Source organism: Cucurbita pepo, chromosome LG14 (genome assembly GCF_002806865.2).
Source record: "Cucurbita pepo subsp. pepo cultivar mu-cu-16 chromosome LG14, ASM280686v2, whole genome shotgun sequence".
Classification (NCBI taxonomy): Eukaryota; Viridiplantae; Streptophyta; class Magnoliopsida; order Cucurbitales; family Cucurbitaceae; genus Cucurbita; species Cucurbita pepo.
In genome coordinates this window covers 4,225,273-4,248,108 of record NC_036651.1, presented here as the reverse complement: position 1 = coordinate 4,248,108, position 22,836 = coordinate 4,225,273, and the positions used below count along the sequence as shown (strand labels likewise).

The 22,836-nt window shown below is 34.9% G+C and overlaps 2 protein-coding genes across 7 annotated transcripts; both read right to left on the bottom strand.

Moving 5' to 3' along the window:
- Nucleotides 1–1,009: 1,009 nt before the first annotated feature.
- Nucleotides 1,010–8,492, bottom strand: LOC111810134 (protein STICHEL-like). Of its 2 annotated transcripts, XM_023696717.1 has the most exons (7): nt 7,284–8,492; nt 4,901–6,355; nt 4,580–4,799; nt 3,471–3,953; nt 2,032–2,743; nt 1,412–1,493; nt 1,010–1,309 (listed from the first exon to the last, which is right to left on the bottom strand). In XM_023696717.1, the coding sequence occupies exons 1-7, from the start codon at nt 7,929–7,931 to the stop codon at nt 1,214–1,216; spliced, it is 3,696 nt and encodes a 1,231-aa protein (XP_023552485.1). In that variant the 5' UTR covers nt 7,932–8,492; the 3' UTR covers nt 1,010–1,213. The 2 variants fall into 2 exon arrangements, with proteins under 2 accessions (XP_023552485.1, XP_023552484.1); XM_023696716.1 differs by lacking the exon at nt 7,284–8,492 and having other exon boundaries at nt 4,901–7,080.
- A 5,538-nt stretch (nt 8,493–14,030) lies between these two features.
- LOC111809944 (PHD finger protein Alfin1-like) lies at nt 14,031–22,434 on the bottom strand. 5 transcript variants are annotated; one of them, XM_023696425.1, is made up of 7 exons: nt 22,096–22,434; nt 21,876–21,908; nt 17,479–17,707; nt 14,985–15,114; nt 14,740–14,880; nt 14,370–14,527; nt 14,031–14,199 (listed from the first exon to the last, which is right to left on the bottom strand). In XM_023696425.1, exons 1-6 carry the CDS (start codon nt 22,190–22,192, stop codon nt 14,411–14,413), a joined length of 747 nt encoding a protein of 248 aa, XP_023552193.1. In that variant the 5' UTR covers nt 22,193–22,434; the 3' UTR covers nt 14,031–14,199; nt 14,370–14,410. The 5 variants fall into 5 exon arrangements, with proteins under 5 accessions (XP_023552193.1, XP_023552192.1, XP_023552194.1 ...); XM_023696424.1 differs by lacking the exon at nt 14,031–14,199 and having other exon boundaries at nt 14,339–14,527; XM_023696426.1 differs by lacking the exon at nt 14,031–14,199 and having other exon boundaries at nt 14,339–14,527; nt 14,740–14,877.
- Between the last annotated feature and the right edge of the window lie 402 nt (nt 22,435–22,836).

The window sequence follows — 22,836 nt, the reverse complement described above, 5'->3', positions numbered from 1 at the left end:
ATTTTAATTTTTTTTTTTTAAATTTAAGAATGGATTAGACACTTTGTTTTCAAAAAAAAATATTTAATAGACTTTTAAACTTTTAATTGTCCCCATATACACGATTTCAATTTCATGTTAAATAAGTATTTGACATATTTGATATTTTAAAAAAAATTTACGAAACTATCAAAAAATTTAAATACGTCAAAAATACCTTTTAGACATATTTAAATATTTAATAATTTTTTTTTAAAATTTAATAATTTAATTTAAATTAAATTTATAATTTATTATTAATACATATGTATATGTGTGTATATATATATATATATATATATATATATATGCAGACCTATTTTTTCTTTTTCATGGTTAAAATTTTTCTTGTTCAGTAATATTTATTACAAAATCCATTATTGATATTATTTTGTAAAAACATATTTGATGTTTGGCGGTTGCGACATCTCTGTCCAAATGATTGCTTCCTCAAAGTACNAAAAAAAAAAAAAAAAAAAAAAAAAAAAAAAAAAAAAAAAAAAAAAAAAAAAGCTTTAAAAACACCTTCAGAAAATGGCCTGAAAAAAAATCTAAGATGGCAGATTTGTTATTCCATAAGGACAAATTTTCTTCTGCTTCTTGTCAGTTGTGTGAAAGATTTCACATGGCTTCGGATAGAAAATAAAATAAAATAAATAAATAAATAAAATCTTACCATTTTTTCAAATAAAATAAAATATTTAGAAATTTTTGTTAAATATTTTCCCTCCAAAAGAAATTTTCCATTTAAAAGGTCAAATTTTTATTATAGCTCATTTTTATTTGACCTTTTTAATCGAAATTCTAGAATTACTTTTTGTTTAATTAGAATTTAAATAGAAAATGACCTTTTTTAGCAATAAGGGTAAAAAAAGAAAGAAAAAAAAATGCATTTCTAGAATTTATATTTTTAATTAAACAAAAAGAGTATATATATTCTATTAAGATAGTGAAATTTCAGTTTAAATTGTAGTTGAGAACTAAAGCTTCCCCCAATTAGGCATATTCCAATGTTCATTACTAAGCATTTATTGGTTCAATTAAATCAGGATGAGGCCTTATAGTATGTATGCATCATAACTTCACCCAATACATTAATGAGAGCTTTACATTAACCACTACTGCCTTTCATCCATGACCATATAAAAGAATGGTACCCAAAAAACACAGACAAAATCAGCATCACAATCATGTTTTATCTACTAAATCGGCTCCCCGAGTTCCTCGACTTCCCACACTCCCCAAACAGTGAAAATCTTCCATTTCGAGATCGAACATGGTTCGTTCTTACCTGTTCGTCACCAACAGAACACACATTCATCCTATGACTTACCAACTTAATATCACATATCAAATGTTGAAAAGAAAAGGGAAAGTGGATTGTGAAAATTACCTTTCCCCTTTTATGGGGTTTGCTGTTATTCCAGCAGAACATTCCGCTGCAACCACCAGCTGCTGAACTTGACTCGTATCCCCTGTGTTTAAAACAATTAGGGGCATATATCTTGTTAAAATGAAGAGTCGGTGATCATTTAGGATGAACTTTGATGACGATCCCATGCAAATATGCATGAGAGTATCAGAGTTTACATTGTTCATGCAATAGTCCAAACTCACCGCTATAGATATTGTCCTCTTTGGGCTTTCCCTTTCGAGTTTCCCCTCAAGGTATTTAAAATGCGTTTACTAGGGAGAGGTTTCCGCACCCTTATAAAGAATGCTTCGTTCCCCTCTTCAACCAATGTGGGATATCACAATTCATTTGTAGCAATCCAAGCCGACCGCTAGCAGATATTGTTCTCCTTGGATTTTTCCTTTCGGCTTTTCTCTCGAAGTTTTTAGAATGTGTCTACTAGGGAGAGGTTTCCACGCTCTTATAAAAAATACTTCGTTCCCCTTCCCAACCAATGAGGTATCTCACCGTTCATCCTATACTCTTAGTTTGCGATAAAAAAGTATTGAAATTCAAGGTAGGAAAATCTCATAATTCTATAATAAACTAGAGAAACTCACAGGTTATCCTTGTTTGAATTTGCCACCATGCTGCCATCGTGCAGTATACTTGGGGAGATGGCATAGCGGTCCACCAGCCTGCCAACCTGCTCCTTCTGGGCAATCATATCATCACTAACCTTCAGCACTTTAAGTTCACGGTTTAATTCATCTTCCCATTTCAGCGAGGAGTCCCCTGTTGAATTCATTTCTTCCATTTGATCTTTATAGTATGAACCATCTTGAGGCAGGACTTGATTCTTCTCAGGTTTCAAACGACTCAAAGATCCAGGAGTGCCTTTTTCCATGGCCTGTAACCAGGCAGTTTCCAACCTTTGTTCACGAATAATTGATTCTATTCTCTGCATTGGGATCTCTTGTCTCCTATCCCTTGAACCATCTTTGTGGTTGTTGCTTTCGGTTTGTAGCTGCGACAAATCAGAGACTGATTGATATGTTGCATCCAGCATCAAAGAGCTGTTAGAATAGCCCTCCATTTCATTAAGATTGGCAGCTTTTCGTTCTTTATCGACCGGTTTGGGTTCTACACCTTCGGACAACTTGGCTGCAGCCATACCATTAATAGAAGTCTCACCATTTGGTAACAAAATGATCCTAACCTCTACATTGCATCTAAGAACCATCTCCATAGAATTTGTGATGCTGCTCAAAAATCTTTCAGCCCTGGATTTGATATCTGCATCCTCAAAGGCAACGTAAGCTATAAGGGTACCTGCAAGCAGAAGAAATTCAGCAGAGATATAAAGAAACAAGATAGAGAGTAACAATAGAAAGTTAAAAGCCAAGTTTTCAGAAAGCGCTCAAGCTTAAGCTTTTAGTTCTAGCAGTATAGCAGAAGTAGTTAAAACTGCCAATCAAGTGAAAGAAAGAAAGGGTCAATTCCAGAAGACAGCAGATAATAAACAAAGTGCCATGTCCATGTCGATGAAATCCCAGACAAACTTCGGCCCGTATCAATAAAATAAACTTTCAGCTTTTAAAAGTGCACTTTTGTCAAATGTTAACTTTGTGAGTCTAACAGACCAACCCCATGCTAGTAGATATTGCCCGCTTTGACATGTTACGTATCGCCGTCAGCTCCACGGTTTTAAAACTTGATTGCTAGGGAGAGGTTTCCACACCTTTATAAGGAATGCTTCGTTCTCCTCTTCAACCCATGTGAGATCTCACAATTCACTCCCCCTTCAGGGCCAACATCCTCGCTGACACACTGCCCTTGTAACAGTCCAAACTCATCGCTAGCAGATATTGTCTGCTTTGGCCTGATACGTATCGCCATCAACCTCACGGTTTTAAAACGCGTTTGCTAGGGAGAGGTTTCCACACCCTTCTAAGGAATGTTTCATTCCCTTCTCCAACTGATGTGAGATCTCACACCAAGACCTCGAATTCACATAGAAAGTTGGCATAATTTCAAAGGTTTAGTATCTGGTCGTTACCTTCAGATTCTGAGATGGATAGAAGCTTTCCATGAGCATACATTAGCTGCCTCAACGTCTTTGAGTGGCATCTTTCAATACAGTGCACCCAGATGCTATCCAACTTTTCTGAGTTTTTGCATCTGTAAACCATATTTCTAAGAGTTGCATCTTCACGTGAAAACGACATGTCTTTACCTTCAATGGACTGTTTATGTGTGGACGATGCAGGCGAACCTAGCTTTGGAGGCATAAGTTGAGCCAATGACATTTGTTTGTAGGCAATTTTCCCATTTGAGGTGCTTGATGGATCACCATCAGTTGGCTTGCAGCTCTGTCTTCTACTGCTGCCTGTCTGAGTGAAATCTGGAGAAGTTATGGAACCAAGTTGCAACAGCGTTGCTGTGAACCAGGTCGAACGCTCACTGGAAACTCTCAACTGCTTCTCAGCTTCTGAAAGAAACTTCAGAGCATGCTTTAATCTTTCCACTTCTGTTTCGCTCACTGAAGGAAGGCCCAAAGATACAACGTCAAATTTAAAAAAAAAAAATGAAGCAATCTCCACAACATCTGTAATATCTATTTACTAGATCAATATCAACAAGGAAATTTGATGGGACATCATCAACGTTCCAAAAAAAGTGGGTCACAAAAACTCTTACTATTATTGTGAATCAACACAATTGGATAATAACAAAAGAATTTATTGCAAGTATGACACCACCAAGAGGCTAAAAGCTAAATAAGCAATCTTCAGTATCTGGAAGAAACGGAAATTCACGTTGAAAACTGACCATCCAACGGCCTGGAAATGGAGGGACAACCCAAAAGGTAGGAGTGTAACAGCCCAAGCCCACCGCTAGCAGATATTATCTTCTTTGGGCTTTCCCTTTCTGTCTCCCCCTCCATGTTTTTAAAACGTGCCAACTAGGGAGAGGTTTCCACACCCTTATAAAAAATATTTCGTTCCCCTCTCCAACCGATGTGAGATCTCACAAGGAGCCTTATGTACAAGCTTTACTACCCGTGACATCAAAACACTAGGACATCATACAATTCTGATTTAACATCAGAAAATGGTGCAAAAGATTGAGTGCTATGAGTTATAAATTAAAGGGATTCATACTCACAACTGCGTCCACCAAAGATTGAGGCGCTATCCTCAGTATCAATAATGTTGTAAGTTCCAGCAATAATGTCCATAATCAGGCTGGCAAGTTGAGACATCAAAACTAGCGGATCAACCCCAGAGTCCATCAGCTCTCTTGCTCTTTTAACTGTCTCGGCAGTGTTTGATGACATTGCTAATGCTAAAAGCTCAAGCAATTTTTCATCCGAAACGATGCCAACCTATGAGAGAAGAAAACACGAAGCAATATTTTAAATAATAGAACGAATCAAACCGACCAGGTAACATGAAAGCAAAAGCAAAGAAGCGGGATTGAGCTCACCAGTTCATTAACCAGAGATGTCGTTATCCTTTTCCCTAACAAACTCAACTGTTCCAACGTAGTTTCGGCATCTCTAAGGGAACCATCAGCATTCATAGCTATCAAATCCAATGCATCCAAATCAACATCAAGGTTCTCATCAGCAGAGATTCTTTTCAGTCTTTCCACCATGTCACAATCTTTTATTTTGTTAAATATGTACTTCTGACACCTTGATTGAATGGTACGAGGTACACTGTCAAGATCAGTAGTTATAAATATGAAGACAACGCGTTGGGGGGGTTCTTCAAATAGTTTGAGAAATGTGAGCCATGCCTTAGAGGGCAACAAATGACATTCGTCAATGAGAAAAACTTTGTATCTGAAGAACACAGAAGATGGTCCAGATGATAGCTTTTTTAATTGGTATCTAATTCTATCCATTCCCTTCCTATTTGTTCCATCCACTTCCAAGAGATCCTTTTGTTTGCCAGACATGAAATCAATGCATTCTCTGCAGTACCCACATGGCTTATTTTCCTCAGGGGCTAAACAACTCAATGCAGCAGCGAAAATTCTTGCTGCTGTTGTTTTTCCAGTACCTCTTGGACCTTGGAAAAGATAAACAGGAGCAATCCGACCCCTTGAGATAGCGTTTATAAGTGACTGCACCACGATATTCTGACCTATCAATTCATTAAAGAACATCGGCCTATACTTCTGACTGAAACTTCTTGTACTCTCTGGTGTACCTCCCCCCTCTACTTCCCCATTTAAAGCAACAATCTCTAGCCCTTCGTGGCTCCTACAACTAGACGACCATCTCCGTCCATCTAATCGACTCAGGGCCTCCAAATCAAGCTCCCCAAAGTTAGTAGAGAGTTCATCATCACTCCTCCCAGTTCCAATTGAGGAACCACCTCTTCCATCTGCACTGTTAGTAAGCAATGGGAGGACCCCTCGAGCACTTCCTGAAGCAAGTCTTCGCTTACTCGAATTCATCGATTTGCGCCTAGAATAAATAGAATGACTTCCAAACAAAATGCTGCCTCCCTTCCTTCTCAAGGTATCCGAAAGTGAAGGAGAGCAACAACTTCCACAAATTCCTCTATGCTTTGGGGTTCTCTTTGACCAATAGCAAGGAATACCACATCCCTGACGACCAGGAAAATCTAATGGATCATCAACTTCATCATCCGCATCATTAATAGAAGCCGTGGTGCCATCCCAAGACCCAACAGTACTTGGATTTCGATTAACATACCTATTATAAGAACTAGTAGACAATGCTGGGGTGCTATAAGAATAAGAAGAATCCTCTTTTCGACTGTTTCTCAATAACTTAGAAGATGGATGGAGACTTTTGTGCTTCAGCTTCAACAGTAAAGGAGACGCCGGAGAATATCGTCTGAAGTCCTCTGAATTAGAGTAATCTTCGGTGTCATCGGACTGCTCGATCGAGTCATCCTGGCTGAAATTAATAGACAACGAAGGATGGCCCTCGAGCAATTTCCTACCAAGAATAGGACCCTTTTGTTGATGTCTAGACAAAACATCTAAATGGGAACCGTGTTTCTTATTCTTCTTCTTGAATGCAGAAGCCCGTTTGGCCGATGGTCTGCTGTATGACACGAGATTTGCATCACCGCACTTGAAGACTATTGAAGAACAGAGATCTCCCAAGTAGGTATCGCTCTTCGAGTCGCCTCCATTTCGAGCATCACTCAAGCTATCATCAATACTGATCCCCGGAACTGAATGCGACTCATCATTAGCATCGTCGTTGCCATCACGATCTTCGTTCTGAAAGGTTGAACTCTTTGTGCTTGATGATTTATGGCTCTTCCAGTTGTAGAGGTATATCTTCTTGTCCTTGGGAGTCCGATTTTCGTTTCGGAGAGGAACAATGGCATCCAAGTTCTTGTTCAAAGAAGAAGAAGCTCCAGCCGCTGCCACAGCGGCAGTTGCAGTTACAGCATCCATTACAGATCTAGATGAGTTAAGCGGAGACTTCCAAGACGATGTAGTACCAGGATCCCTCAAAACACGAGCAGCCTTCCGGATTTGAGTAAGCTCCTTTTTCAAGTGGAGCTTACTAGGATCAGAAACTCGAACTTCCGCCATTATCACTCAACTTGTAGAACTCAAAACACCGATTAGCAACAGAACGAACTCGAAACCATTTACAAATGCATGATCACATCCACNTTTTTTTAAATTAAAAATATTATTATTAGTACGATATTAAAAAAAAAAAGCATGAAATTTTAAAATTATGAATAGTCTTAATCTTTATAAAAAAAAATTATTATCATAAGTACGAAAATAGACTGTCTGCATTTTATAGATCATCTAAAAAAAAATTAATTCTAAAAATAANCTCGATCGAGTCATCCTGGCTGAAATTAATAGACAACGAAGGATGGCCCTCGAGCAATTTCCTACCAAGAATAGGACCCTTTTGTTGATGTCTAGACAAAACATCTAAATGGGAACCGTGTTTCTTATTCTTCTTCTTGAATGCAGAAGCCCGTTTGGCCGATGGTCTGCTGTATGACACGAGATTTGCATCACCGCACTTGAAGACTATTGAAGAACAGAGATCTCCCAAGTAGGTATCGCTCTTCGAGTCGCCTCCATTTCGAGCATCACTCAAGCTATCATCAATACTGATCCCCGGAACTGAATGCGACTCATCATTAGCATCGTCGTTGCCATCACGATCTTCGTTCTGAAAGGTTGAACTCTTTGTGCTTGATGATTTATGGCTCTTCCAGTTGTAGAGGTATATCTTCTTGTCCTTGGGAGTCCGATTTTCGTTTCGGAGAGGAACAATGGCATCCAAGTTCTTGTTCAAAGAAGAAGAAGCTCCAGCCGCTGCCACAGCGGCAGTTGCAGTTACAGCATCCATTACAGATCTAGATGAGTTAAGCGGAGACTTCCAAGACGATGTAGTACCAGGATCCCTCAAAACACGAGCAGCCTTCCGGATTTGAGTAAGCTCCTTTTTCAAGTGGAGCTTACTAGGATCAGAAACTCGAACTTCCGCCATTATCACTCAACTTGTAGAACTCAAAACACCGATTAGCAACAGAACGAACTCGAAACCATTTACAAATGCATGATCACATCCACATTTCCATTTCATCAATCAAACATGTTAACTAACAAGAAGTAACAACAACAACAACAGAAGAAGAACAAAATCACACAAAATGCTCACACAGTATTCATATCATACAAGAACATGAATACAATCAGCAGCCAAAACAGAGATCTGACAAAGACAATAACAGAGAGAGAGAGAGAGAGAGAGATAAGGGAAGGAAAATGCAGCTTTGATTTTAGGGCTCAAAAACAAGCTTATGAGTACGATTTTGAGATAGAACAGGAAAAGAAAATTGAAGAAATCGAAGAAATCGAAGAAATCGAAGAATGGAAACTCCCTCCAAACAGGGTGCGGTTGATTGGTTCCTCGCACCCTCTCTCTCTCCAACAATGGGAGCTTGATTAGTGATTTGAGCTAAAAATGGAGTCAATAAAGAACACTGCCATTACCCTTTTTCCTTCGCCATCCGCCATTGATTTTGATTGATACAAAAAGGAGCAAGGTGACCACCTCCCTTACTAAAAAGTTTTTAGAATTTCATAATTAAATGTTATTCAAATTTATTTAATTTCTACTTTTATTTATTTTATTTTATTTTTTTGTATTTTTTATTATTGGTATTTAAAAAATATATATATATATATTAATTTTTAACCCATTTTAAAAAAATTATATTTAACTAAAAATTACAATATTCACGTCCTTATATTGGTCTGGTCTTTAAATGGTGATGCATGTCCAATTCAATCAATAAATGGGCTGGATAGAGTCGGTTTGATCTAAATTTTGACTTTGAGTTGACGTCGGATTGTATTTGAGTTGGACATATCCCGACCGTTAAACTCATTGATGAGGCTAAGAGTAGGGTGGGAGAAATGAAAAAGAAAAAGAGGAGAAGATATTTAATTCAATTATTGATTTGACAAAATTGGTGTTCGATTATTTTTAAATTTAGTTATTTTGTTCGATGAAGTTTGCTCGACTATGAAGTAGACTTCATCCGTTCGCTTTAAAAGCTAAATGCTCGGGTTTTTATTAAAATAAGTATATTAACCATGGTTAGGGTAAATTAAAATTTCTGCAATAAAAAATATAATAAATGATTTTATTTTTATTTTAAAAAATAAATTTATATATATATATATATATATATATATATATTTTTTTTTTTTTTTTTGTGAACTTTTAACCTTTAAAAATAGGTGTCAACAAAAAAAAAAAAATTAAAAATTAAAACGTAAATTTTATTCAGCTTTAAAAAATGGGATAAAATTATAATTTTAAAATTGTTACTCATTACCAATTTGTGATTAAAATAAAAATATTTTAAATTTGGTACTTTATTTAAAAAATATTTTTAAATTTTAGTAAGTTTTACTCATATCATTTAATTAAAAAAATTAAAAAATTATTTTAAATTTAGATGAAAATTGTTAGTATTTTCAATTTTCAATAATATTTCGAAAAAACCATTAAACTTTTAAAAAGTTTTATTAATATCATTTTTTTTAAATTAAAAATATTATTATTAGTACGATATTAAAAAAAAAAAGCATGAAATTTTAAAATTATGAATAGTCTTAATCTTTATAAAAAAAAATTATTATCATAAGTACGAAAATAGACTGTCTGCATTTTATAGATCATCTAAAAAAAAATTAATTCTAAAAATAAATGTTAATTTAAAAATTTATAAGTGTGTTTTTTTTTTTTTCAAAAAAAATTTAAGGGTGAATTAAATGTATTTTTAAATAATTTTAAAAGTAAAAAAAAAAAAACATTTTTGAAACCTTTGATAAAATAAATTAATTAATTAATGGGTGACTATTCAATATTTTTTAAATAAAGAAAATCATCGGTTATTATTTTCAACGGTTAGGGTCGGAGGTTCGAAATTTTATACTCCACATTACACAAAATAACGAGCCGGTTAACTAAAATAAAATGTGTCGGCCAACAAAAGTCAAGAGCTCGAGTATATGCAAAGGATACTTAGGGACCTTTTGTACAATTTTATAGCTAAAAAACCTGTTAGACATATAATTGAAAGTTCAGTGACTCATCAAATATTTTTTTGGAATTCAGAGTTCAGTGACTAAAATGCTAACTTAGCTGATGGATATAAGATTTAGACCTGAGTTTCTTCCCATTTTTAAATTGAGGGTCAAGGTCTCTTAATGCAACGTTGCATCTCATCTTGTCATCTCGATCCCCATCGACATGGTTTATATGTCTTGGCGTCATTCCGAGTCTCGGGATGTCGTCAGCCATCACAACTCGTTCGGTCATGTCATCGAGAATAGGTCCGCATGTCGCTCATCTCATCGAAACTTCCCGAACATCCATCAATCTGGGTTCTATCGAAGCATTGGCCCTCCCGTGCCCATGTCGTGTCATTTACAGATACAGTATCGGATAACATGTGTATGTAGCAACCTCCAACACGCAGGTTGGGGCGCAATAGCGGCACACCCCTGCCGCCCAATAATGTCCTTNAATATATATATATATATTAATTTTTAACCCATTTTAAAAAAATTATATTTAACTAAAAATTACAATATTCACGTCCTTATATTGGTCTGGTCTTTAAATGGTGATGCATGTCCAATTCAATCAATAAATGGGCTGGATAGAGTCGGTTTGATCTAAATTTTGACTTTGAGTTGACGTCGGATTGTATTTGAGTTGGACATATCCCGACCGTTAAACTCATTGATGAGGCTAAGAGTAGGGTGGGAGAAATGAAAAAGAAAAAGAGGAGAAGATATTTAATTCAATTATTGATTTGACAAAATTGGTGTTCGATTATTTTTAAATTTAGTTATTTTGTTCGATGAAGTTTGCTCGACTATGAAGTAGACTTCATCCGTTCGCTTTAAAAGCTAAATGCTCGGGTTTTTATTAAAATAAGTATATTAACCATGGTTAGGGTAAATTAAAATTTCTGCAATAAAAAATATAATAAATGATTTTATTTTTATTTTAAAANTTTTTTTTTTTTTTTTTTTTTTTTTTTTTTTTTTTTTTTTTTTTTTTTTTTTTTTTTTTTTTTTTTTTTTTGGATTGTGACAGAAAGTATTTTAATTTCTCATTATTATTTGGTAAAGTACTTTATGATAATTAATATACCACTCCAATAATTTATACCTTATATTGACTTATTTCAATTATCTCAAAAAAGAATGTCTACATATTTCAAATAATATTAATATTAATAATAATTACAAATAATTACAATAATAGGTTATTATGTACCAAATATTGAATTATTATTGATTTTTTTTTTTTTTTTTGTGAACTTTTAACCTTTAAAAATAGGTGTCAACAAAAAAAAAAAAATTAAAAATTAAAACGTAAATTTTATTCAGCTTTAAAAAATGGGATAAAATTATAATTTTAAAATTGTTACTCATTACCAATTTGTGATTAAAATAAAAATATTTTAAATTTGGTACTTTATTTAAAAAATATTTTTAAATTTTAGTAAGTTTTACTCATATCATTTAATTAAAAAAATTAAAAAATTATTTTAAATTTAGATGAAAATTGTTAGTATTTTCAATTTTCAATAATATTTCGAAAAAACCATTAAACTTTTAAAAAGTTTTATTAATATCATTTTTTTTAAATTAAAAATATTATTATTAGTACGATATTAAAAAAAAAAAGCATGAAATTTTAAAATTATGAATAGTCTTAATCTTTATAAAAAAAAATTATTATCATAAGTACGAAAATAGACTGTCTGCATTTTATAGATCATCTAAAAAAAAATTAATTCTAAAAATAAATGTTAATTTAAAAATTTATAAGTGTGTTTTTTTTTTTTTCAAAAAAAATTTAAGGGTGAATTAAATGTATTTTTAAATAATTTTAAAAGTAAAAAAAAAAAAACATTTTTGAAACCTTTGATAAAATAAATTAATTAATTAATGGGTGACTATTCAATATTTTTTAAATAAAGAAAATCATCGGTTATTATTTTCAACGGTTAGGGTCGGAGGTTCGAAATTTTATACTCCACATTACACAAAATAACGAGCCGGTTAACTAAAATAAAATGTGTCGGCCAACAAAAGTCAAGAGCTCGAGTATATGCAAAGGATACTTAGGGACCTTTTGTACAATTTTATAGCTAAAAAACCTGTTAGACATATAATTGAAAGTTCAGTGACTCATCAAATATTTTTTTGGAATTCAGAGTTCAGTGACTAAAATGCTAACTTAGCTGATGGATATAAGATTTAGACCTGAGTTTCTTCCCATTTTTAAATTGAGGGTCAAGGTCTCTTAATGCAACGTTGCATCTCATCTTGTCATCTCGATCCCCATCGACATGGTTTATATGTCTTGGCGTCATTCCGAGTCTCGGGATGTCGTCAGCCATCACAACTCGTTCGGTCATGTCATCGAGAATAGGTCCGCATGTCGCTCATCTCATCGAAACTTCCCGAACATCCATCAATCTGGGTTCTATCGAAGCATTGGCCCTCCCGTGCCCATGTCGTGTCATTTACAGATACAGTATCGGATAACATGTGTATGTAGCAACCTCCAACACGCAGGTTGGGGCGCAATAGCGGCACACCCCTGCCGCCCAATAATGTCCTTGAAAAACCCATTTCAAAGGAAGTCGTCCGAGACACTCGTCTCGACACACTCGCCCACACTGTGACACACGTATGTGCTACAAGGTAGTTCACTTAGGCCACAGGGTCCAAGGGTGCTCTTGTTTAAGCGAATGACAAGGACGAGATTAGGAGAGAGAATGATTGAGAGGAAGCAAATCTAGATGCATTAACATTGTGTATCCCAATGAATTAGGCATCAAGAAATGGCGTTGCTTTGGCGTTACGCAAATCAAATCAAATCAAATGGTATAATATATTATTTGAATAATCTTTATTTTTCTTGGCTTATCTCTCTATCTTCTTCTTATTCTTCTTTATATATTTCTCTCTCATCAATTTTAAATTATGTGCATAATGCATCCATTAATTCAAATTCTCTCTTTCTCTTTCTTGTTTCTGCACCTCAAAACATGTGAGTTCTTGGTCAAATCAATTAATGGGATAGAACACGATGCATGTTGTTCACAATGATAATAAGACAAGACAGAATTAAAGATGCTTTCTTCCTTTTTAATCTCGAAAAAATTTTGACCTGATTTTACTCTTATTTCATAAATAAATATGAGACGTGAACGAAAGTTATGAAATGATGTGCAAATAATATAATAAGTTGGAATAACAATGAGTAGAAATAAAATAATTGTTAGAATGACGTTTAGTTATTGGACTAAAAGTTGTAATTATAGGATCAATCACTCGTGTTTCATATCTCCAATTGCTTTCATGTTCATTCTTTTTTTTATTATTATTAATTTTCAAGGGATTTAAAATTATTTTTTGAATAAATCGAGATTACATTCGAATAAGAGTGATCTTGAGGGTATAATAGCTAAAATAAGTTTAAAAGAATTGGAAGTTACTACCTATACCAACAAGGTTCACCCTCCTTTTGATGGCTAGATCATAGGAAGTTTGAAGTTGACCATGCTTTGGTTGAAGCAATTTTAAGTTCGGTAACCTCCTGCATGTGAATGTGAACGAGAACAAAACATGTTGGAAACACTTGTGTTAGTTTGTAAAGATAATCTTCACTCTTAGAAGCAAGAAGTAAATAACGTGACCATGTCACAGAGATGGAAGAGAATGTTAGGGCCATTACATGCTAAATTTGAGTTTCAGATTCTGATCAAAATTCTAGACATGGGTCTACATTCTAAGTATGGATCTATATATATGCAAAAGCCACAAACTTTCTTCCTGTTCCCGAGTCCACATAGCGATATCCTGTTCACAATCCTACGAAGCGATATCAAGTTATCGCTCCCGATCGCTAAAGACCCATCTAATAAAGCTCTGATAGAATGGAGAAGCCTCGCTACAGAAGCATTCACATTCACATTCAAACAAACAGGACTTGACATTGNGGGGGGGGGATTCATACAGAAACCGCTAATTCTAGAATTAGACAGAAGAATAACACGAGTAGGAAAACTTGAAATTCCATCCCAATTCACCAAATTTTGTCAACTGATTTTAACAACCATACTTAGCTTTATAATTGTAATAACAAGTTCTGGAGTCGTGCTGCCTGCTTGCTTTCTTCTTCTTCGTCTTCTTTTTTCGTTCCTTGCAATTATCTCCAACTTTAAGATCCNTGACATTGCCCATTGTCTTCTTACATTTGTTAGATAACGTTAAATCATCCAAACCAACAGTTAAGAGACATTTCTAAATGGAACAACCATATCTCTATTTCCTCTCATAAAACAAAANTTCTTCGTCTTCTTTTTTCGTTCCTTGCAATTATCTCCAACTTTAAGATCCTAAATTCAAACCCTTGCCCTCTTGTTACTGCAACTTGGACACTTGTACTGCTTGATATGCTCCGCCTTTGCGGGAGTAATCTTCACGCATTTTCCATGGAACCATCTTTCGCACACATCGCAACAAATCCAGAATTCGTNCAAAACAATAATACCAAACAAAACACAAACACACCATCAAACTCTCATCCAAATGAACTAAACTAAGCATAAAGGCAGAACAAATCACTTTCATTCCAGGTCCACCTGAACCTGCCATAGCCAGCCTGGTAGCAGGATACAACACATTAGGATAGGGCAAAAAAGAACATAAAGAACAAGCTGGTTCTAGCCATACAGTGTGTTAAGCTAAGNGTAGTTGTCCCCACAAGCCCCACATGTTGCACCCTGTTCATCGTCTTCTTCTTCCTCTTCATCTTCCCCGCTATCTTCGTCTTCTTTTGGTGGTGGAGACATCTTCACTCCCTTGCTATGAGACTCCAATTGCCGGGACTGCTGTAAGATGGCAAAGAATAGCAGGATTCACGTACGGTATGAGGTTGCGGCAAAACAATAGAAGAACATTGCTGAATTGATCATGAACTTTGGAAATTACTTACCGTCTTCCCACTCGACTTGCTTTTGCTGCCATTGTTATGAGTGGCAGACTGTTCTTTTGACTGCTTACCATTTCCACTCACAACTTCAAATACACTTGGGAGATCGTTGATCAACTGGAATAGCCTCTTCCTGAAATGTCCAATCTCAAACTGAGTCATGTTTGCCTCAGACCATGGCCAAAATATATTATTGGCATAAATGAAGTCATCTTAAGAATTGATGACTATATTTTCCACCTTTAACGATGGAGGAATTGCTGGATATTTACCATATTTAAATATCGTCATGTGGTGAAAAATACAGAAATGCAACTAAAATAAAATGGCTTAATATGCCACATAAGCATGACTTTAGTAGATCAAGGTGTAATTCAAATGAACAAGACCATGGCCAAAATATATTATTGGCATAAATGAAGTCATCTTAAGAATTGATGACTATATTTTCCACCTTTAACGATGGAGGAATTGCTGGATATTTACCATATTTAAATATCGTCATGTGGTGAAAAATACAGAAATGCAACTAAAATAAAATGGCTTAATATGCCACATAAGCATGACTTTAGTAGATCAAGGTGTAATTCAAATGAACAAGACCATGGCCAAAATATATTATTGGCATAAATGAAGTCATCTTAAGAATTGATGACTATATTTTCCACCTTTAACGATGGAGGAATTGCTGGATATTTACCATATTTAAATATCGTCATGTGGTGAAAAATACAGAAATGCAACTAAAATAAAATGGCTTAATATGCCACATAAGCATGACTTTAGTAGATCAAGGTGTAATTCAAATGAACAAGACATGGCAAAACGCAAAAGTATGATTAAAATCATAACATGCTTAAAAACACCACAAGAGTCCTGCTAGTTTCCTGATATCCGTAAAACATGGAGATTAATGTGCCGACAAGTTCACAAGGAGTAAGGCATGCAGAAATAAATTCAAGAACAAAAGCTATATTAATTTGAGAACCCACTAACAGGTTCAAGCAACGAAGGTGAAAGACAGGTCAAATTATCCATAGGGCTTTCTTTCACTCAGCTGCTCACCTCAAATATTAGCCTGAACAAGAGGTAAAAATCTTTTTGACTGTATGACTCCATAAAAAGGTTCACCCCTACAGGTTCCTTAAGAAATTACAAAAGTTCTCCTCTTTGTCAACAATTGTAGTCTAAAATGAGTGATGTACAGTACAAAAGGATGCCAGACCTTATCGTGTAATCCCATTTCCTTGTAGCACCATTCAGATCTTCATAGAAATAAATGAAGGAAAGAAGAAAAAAAGAAGTGCATTCTCACCGAAGTATAGCTTAGATTTGACTTATTAAGAATCTATTGAAGAGAGTTAATAAAAATTAGCCAAATAAAGAAAGTTAATATTTCTAACAAAATAAAATGTTAATATTTCTAACAAAATAAAATTATGCATTTTCCCAAAGAAACATGGGCCCTGACAAGTTACTTCTGAAAAATATATGATACGAGCATGACAACGTTAAAGTGTTTACATATTTTTTTTATGAGAAAACAAAAAAGAAATACATTTTTTAAAAGATACTTTCTACAATTCTCAAGCTAGAAATGATTTTAGTAAGCTATTCTCGTAGGAGATACAAGTCTTGTACAAGAATCTACAACGCACTAGAACACCCTTATAAATAATAGTTTGTCATGTGTAATTCACGTCTGGAATTGCGAGTTATAGTAAGTGATAAAATGAAACAGGAAAGCAGAGACTACAAGGTGTTCCATGGAAGATGACATTGATGACATGAAACAAACCAGAGATTAGAGCATTTGAATGCACATGCAAAACAACACGCCAAATAATTCATTAAAATGACATCATGGCAAGTAGATATAAGTTTTTTTAAAGAAAATAATAATAAAAAACGAGACAAGAGGACTAAAGTCAACTCGATGTTAAAAAATCCATGCTTGCTAACCACTTCTGTTTCCCAAGAGTACTAAGACTTCCTTTTCAATAAGAGGAAAATGCTAGAACTAACCGAATGGAAATATATAAAAGGAAGAGTAACTTTAAGAGCTTCATTTTATTTGATACAAATTTGAAGCCAAATTAAATACCCCCAGAACACGAAGATACATCCTAAAGTAAATAAATAAATAAATAAAGGAAGAGTAACTTAGCACACAAAATTATTTAAGCCTCGTGCATAGACGGCGTCATTCAAGCGCCTCAATTACATTGTTTTTTCTAAATATTTTCAAACAGAACATGCTAGAACAACTAGTAAACCTCATTCCCTGGCTCCATTCACAATTATGTGTCAAATTATTATCACTTTATGGAAAAGAGGAAGAGGCATATGGTGAAGCAGTTCTTAATACATTTATTTTCCAATTATACAGCAATGATGATGCATAGGACCAAATCATAAAAAGTTTAAGAAACGGTAGTATTAAAGCTGAAAATGTCGTATAAGGAATTTATTATAGTCATGAAGTACAGTTACATACCTTTCATTCTTCCCAAACCCAAAACGAGCACCAAAATAGAATGCAACAGCAAGCAACCATGAGTCACTGTGAACAGCAACCAGTGATAACCAGTCTTTCTCCTGCATCCCGTCCCTTGCAAAATTTATACCTAAAGCTGGTTCCGGGAGCTCAGGAGGCACCTCCTCCACAGGCAAGTTAACTTCCCACGTTTCATTCGGAAGTCCATAGAGACATAGGTTCTCCTTCTCTACAAGTATGACAAGAATTGTCTCAGAAAACCGTAAGAAATACTATCTTTAACTAACCCTCATTACACGTCAAATTCAACTCAGGAACATTGTATTAGTTTAGCAGACACTATCAGCAAGAAAGTACCAATAACAATAAAATAAAATAAAAAAGGGTATTATGATATACATTACAACTAGCTCAGTCTCTATAAATGTAATCGAGACAACATGGCCAACCATCAAGGTTCCTAGTTCAGTCCCTCCTCAAGATGCCAATCAAGGACTCAAAGATCACGTCCATACTTAGAGCTGAGGGTGTCAAACAAATATTGAAAGACCATTTACAACTGCCCGTCCACATCATATAGAGTGAAATCATCTCATTCAATCAGTAGGAGAATCGGAGAGAAAAACTAGAAGTTGATTATACCATGATTTAAAGTTTTAAAATCTTGATTGGAAAACGTTATCATCATAATAATAGCTATTATAAACAATACAGCTTTACATTACAAATCAAGTTAAGGTCGATGCAGTTTTCCCCTCATGCAAAGAACTCATTATCTAAGGAGATAAATATTAGCAACACACGAAGAAATTACTTGAAGAATTATTTGCAAGTCCAACGTAAGTGACTAGGAATTAAGAAGTAAACCGACCATCCCCCCATATATGATAGATTCTTCATATCGAGATAAACAATTGTGCATTCAGTAAGACAAAGAAAGAAGGTAGAATCTAAGCGATGGATTGCTCCCCACCACACTCCAGGTTAAGGTGGAAAGACATCACCTTAAATGAATACCTCCAATTCTCTAGATACACAAATCAATATCATTGAATTTTGTTCGCAAAGCAGAGAGAGAATTAATAATTTACACAAAGCAGGCGGGTTGGCTTAAATGGTCAGAAAGAATTTAAACGTGAGCAATGTTTTAAAAAAGATTTATTTAGTTTTCATCCAAATACAATAAAAGAGAGTTCTCACATCACATTCATTCAAATACCAAATCTATTTATTACACTTTTACAGTGGGATATCCACAACCTAGTGTTAATTAATAGATAGACTACATATAAGAATCTAAACGAGGTAGAAACATCTGAATTACCATGGTTTTTAGTATGATCTTTCCAGTAAAGAAAAATTCACGGTAACATAAATACCTATGCGTGGAAATACTTCTCCAGATTTAACAAAACTAAAAATATAATGATAAAAATCATTAAAAATGTATTCACTGTAGGTCAACAGGAAAGACTGAAGTACAAGAATCTTTTTTACCACCCCAGAAGTAGCGTTAAATAGGGAAAGGAGAGTGAGGGGAAGAGGGGCTCCCCTCGGCATACTAGAAAACAATGAACCCTGGTCGTATATATAATAATCAAACAAGAAAAAAGGATAACTACATAGTTGGTAAGACCCGTGGGAAAGATTAAAACTACAAAAGGGCTCTGAGTCCTCCACAAGAGAATCCCCTCACACCTTTCATCATCATTCTTATTATGGATTGGTTAAGTAGGATGCTTTTGAAGGCTGAACATGAGGATCTGGGTAAAGGTTTTTCAGTGGGAGAAGACCCCATTCTTTATCAATAACACATCTTCAATTCCCGAACAACACTATCTTGTTTTTCTACTCGAATGATAGCCATCTTTACAAATTATTTGTCCCCATCAATCTATTTATGGAAGCCTTTAGCCTTAATATCAATTGTCTACAGTCAGAATTTTGGGTATCGACATGGAGCCACAGGCGGTCTCTTCCCTCGCTGCAAATTTTGGGTGTAAAGTAGATGATTGACCGGCTTCATATTTGGGTTTTCCCCTCAATCGTAATCCCAACACAACAACCTTTGGGGATCCCATTGTTGAAAAGGTGGAAAAAATGTTGATTTATTGTGGTAATTCCCATCAAAGGAAGGCCATTATACACTTATCCAATTCGAACACCCCCATAAATTACTTGTCCCTTTTCCCCATCTCTTCCAAGGTATCAACTTCGAGTGAATAAAGTAATGTAATTTTCTTTGGAAGAGAAGCAAAGATAAGCCCGGTCATCGCCTCCTAGGATGGGGCAAAGTGAAGCTTTCAATAGAAGAAGGTGGATTAGGGATTGTCCTTAGACAAAAGATTAAATCCCTCTTGACCAAGAGGATTTGGCATTACTAATCTGAAAAGTCAGCTCTATGGAGGACAGTTATCTCATCCAAGTGTGGCATCTCTCCTTGATCTGAAACTGGGTCATATAACATTATCATCTGTTAAGGGCCAATGGAATACATTGACAAGCTTAAAGAAGTTGTTTTCAACCACGTCTCTCATAAATTTGGGAGAGGGGCTGGATATTGTTTGATGTTTGGTTGGAGCAATCGACCCTCGAAGATGATCTTCCCTCCTTATTTGCCATCTTGCTCAAAAATAAGACTCCACTGTTGGAACCTTTGACCAATAAGAAGTCTCACAAAATTGAAATAGGTGAATGGATAAGGCTCTCCAATATCCTCATTCACTTAAGGCTCACTGGCTGAAAATTATAAGGCTTGCCTGCTTGGAATCCAGGAAAAAAAAAGGTTTTTTTGCACAACCAAATCCTCCTCTAGAGATTTTGTAACGGCTGGAATCGTTGTGAAAGAAAAATTTTATCAAGCCTTATGGATGGAAGGTTTCCTAAAAAAGTCTAGTTCTTTAGGAATTGGGTCATTCATGCTTAAACACCCATGATAGGTTACAGAGAAGATCTCCATGGATCAACTTATCTCCGAATTGTTGTATTATGTGCAAGGGCACCCCAGAAACTCAGAACCTCATTTTCACTTGTTCAACTCATGAGCTGCAAGATCTTTCTGGGACTTCATTTTGTAATCCTTTGGCTGGATTTCAGCTCTCCATAATGACATGGGGACCCTTCTCTCTACTATGCTCTTTGGTCATCCTTTCAAGAAGGGAGAAAAGAAACCCATGACTCAACTTGATTCGGATGGGCTCCTTGGTTGAAGTGTAACTTTCACATTTTCACAGTTTTTAAGACTTCCACTTCTACTATTAATCTATTCTTGGTGTAAATAGACCTCCCTTTTCGTAATAATGACCTAATCTCATTGATTACTCATTGGAACGGTGTTTTGTAAACACACAGATGGGCTCTCTTCTGCTTGTTTCCTTTACTATAATATATAAAAATAAAAAAAAATAAAAAAAAAGAAGAAGAAATATCCATGAAAGTGAAGAAACAGGAAGATAGAGAGAGAGAGAGAGCATTCCAATAGAACAATAACCAATGCGCACTCGGTCCAATTCAGTCACTGGAATCGTGGTTTTAAAATTGTGAATGGCATCATCCAGAAAGTTGCTTATAACAGTGCAGAAACCAAGGGAACATAGTTAAAAGTTAAGACAGCCAGTCTTTAAGTAATAACAAGATCAAAAACAACCAGTTGAGTAGATAGACATATATGCAGTATTTTTCCCTCTCCAACCTCCTATTTAAGAGATTCAAAATTTGTGACCATGTGTCGGCACCGCACCACCCCATCAGCTTGATAGTGAATATCCACTAGGGTATCAAATTTAGCCAGTGACTCAAACCACTTACAATGTTATGTCCAGATCTACCCTAGGGGTTAAAAAAACGCACAAATATCTCCAGTTCTAGCACAGCCCCAGGCCGCCAAATACTTCAATAAACTGAATTTAGACTTTCAAGTAAAGCGAAAACAATCATTGGGAAAATCCTACGCACAGGTGAATCTCAAACCGAATAGACTTGCGACAAAAAAGGGAAAAAAAATTATCTAGTTCGATGTGGAGAACGAGCGAACGAACAACAAATAAAAACATATAAACTCAATTCAGCAGAAATGCTTGTTTCATGGAGACNTGTAATGAAATATTGTAATATTTCCATTTCATTTAAATAGATAGACATTCAAGACCCCAAACNAAAAAAAAAAAAAAAAAAAAAAAAAAAAAAAAAAAAAAAAAAAAAAAAAAAAAAAAAAAAAAAAAAAAAAAAAAAAAAAAAAAAGCAAATTCAGACCCATTGAAACAAACAAAATTCAAGACCCCAAACATACGGAAGAACTTAAAAACGGCGGCCAATAAATTTCTAAAAACGAAATAAGTTCAAATATTTCAGACAAACAATAGGTATAGCGAGACCAATAGAGGAAAGAGAAAACCCACCAGGATCGCACTGCTGGTAAAACTTCTCAACATCTGCAAAAACTCAAAAAAAAAAAAAAACAAACAAAGAGAAAGATTAAAGTGCAGGAATTCGTACAGAAACAACTACACAGTCAACCTACATCTAGGACGAACAACACCAACATAGTAAAAACGACTCCACATATATAAAAAAAAAATGAGCAGAAGAAGGAAGGAAGAAGAAAAAAGATGAAGAGACCAGTGGTTAGGGCTTTAATCAAGCCAGCACGCCTGCCTTTGAAGTCGCCATAGACCTCCTCCACTGTACGGGGTATTGGGAGCGGCATTCCCTCCATTTTCCTCTCTAAAATGAGCCGCCCACTGAGAAGATTAGGGATTCAGTATGAATTTGAATACTGAAACTGCAAATTTCTTGGAAGGAAGAGGTGAAATTGAGGTATGCAACTAGTATTTGAAGAAATGAAGAAGAAAAATTGAAGGGACAGTTTTAGGGTTTGTTGGGTTTTTGCAAGTAACAATGAGTTGAAGACAGAAAAACAAGGGGAGAAAGAACGGGAGAGAAAATGTCAGTTTATTTTCAATTTACTACACACCACATTAAATTATTTTAANATTATGTCAAATTCTTCGTTTCATTTAATTTCGTTACAATTATTTTTTTATTTTTTAAAATTAATATCCTAATAAAAAATAATCCTATTTCTTAAAATAAATATTTTTTTTTATAAGGACGTGGATATTATTAGATGAACACCACTCTCTATATTGATATGATATTGTCCACTTTCAGCATAAGCTCTCATAGCTTTGGTTTGTTTGATTTGTGATCCACTCGAACCAATCGAGATAATATTTTTAATTCTAAAAAAAAAAACAAGGAACTCGGAGAATCTCTTAGATCTGGGTTGTTTAATCGCTTTGATTTGTACTGCCATTTTGGGGATTCGGTGAAAACATAACATAGGACCTCATGGAACGT

What these genes read in the sequence shown, in the direction of transcription:
- LOC111810134 (XM_023696717.1), bottom strand. Translation starts at nt 7,931, where the DNA reads ATGGCGGAAGTTCGAGTTTCTGATCCTAGTAAGCTCCACTTGAAAAAG. An exon ending in ATCCTTCGTTGTCTATTAAT is followed by an intron (nt 6,356 to 7,283) that starts TTCAGCCAGGAT and finishes TTGTCTATTAAT; the next exon opens with TTCAGCCAGGATGACTCGAT. An exon ending in AATCTTTGGTGGACGCAGTT is followed by an intron (nt 3,954 to 4,579) that starts GTGAGTATGAAT and finishes GCCTTCCTTCAG; the next exon opens with TGAGCGAAACAGAAGTGGAA.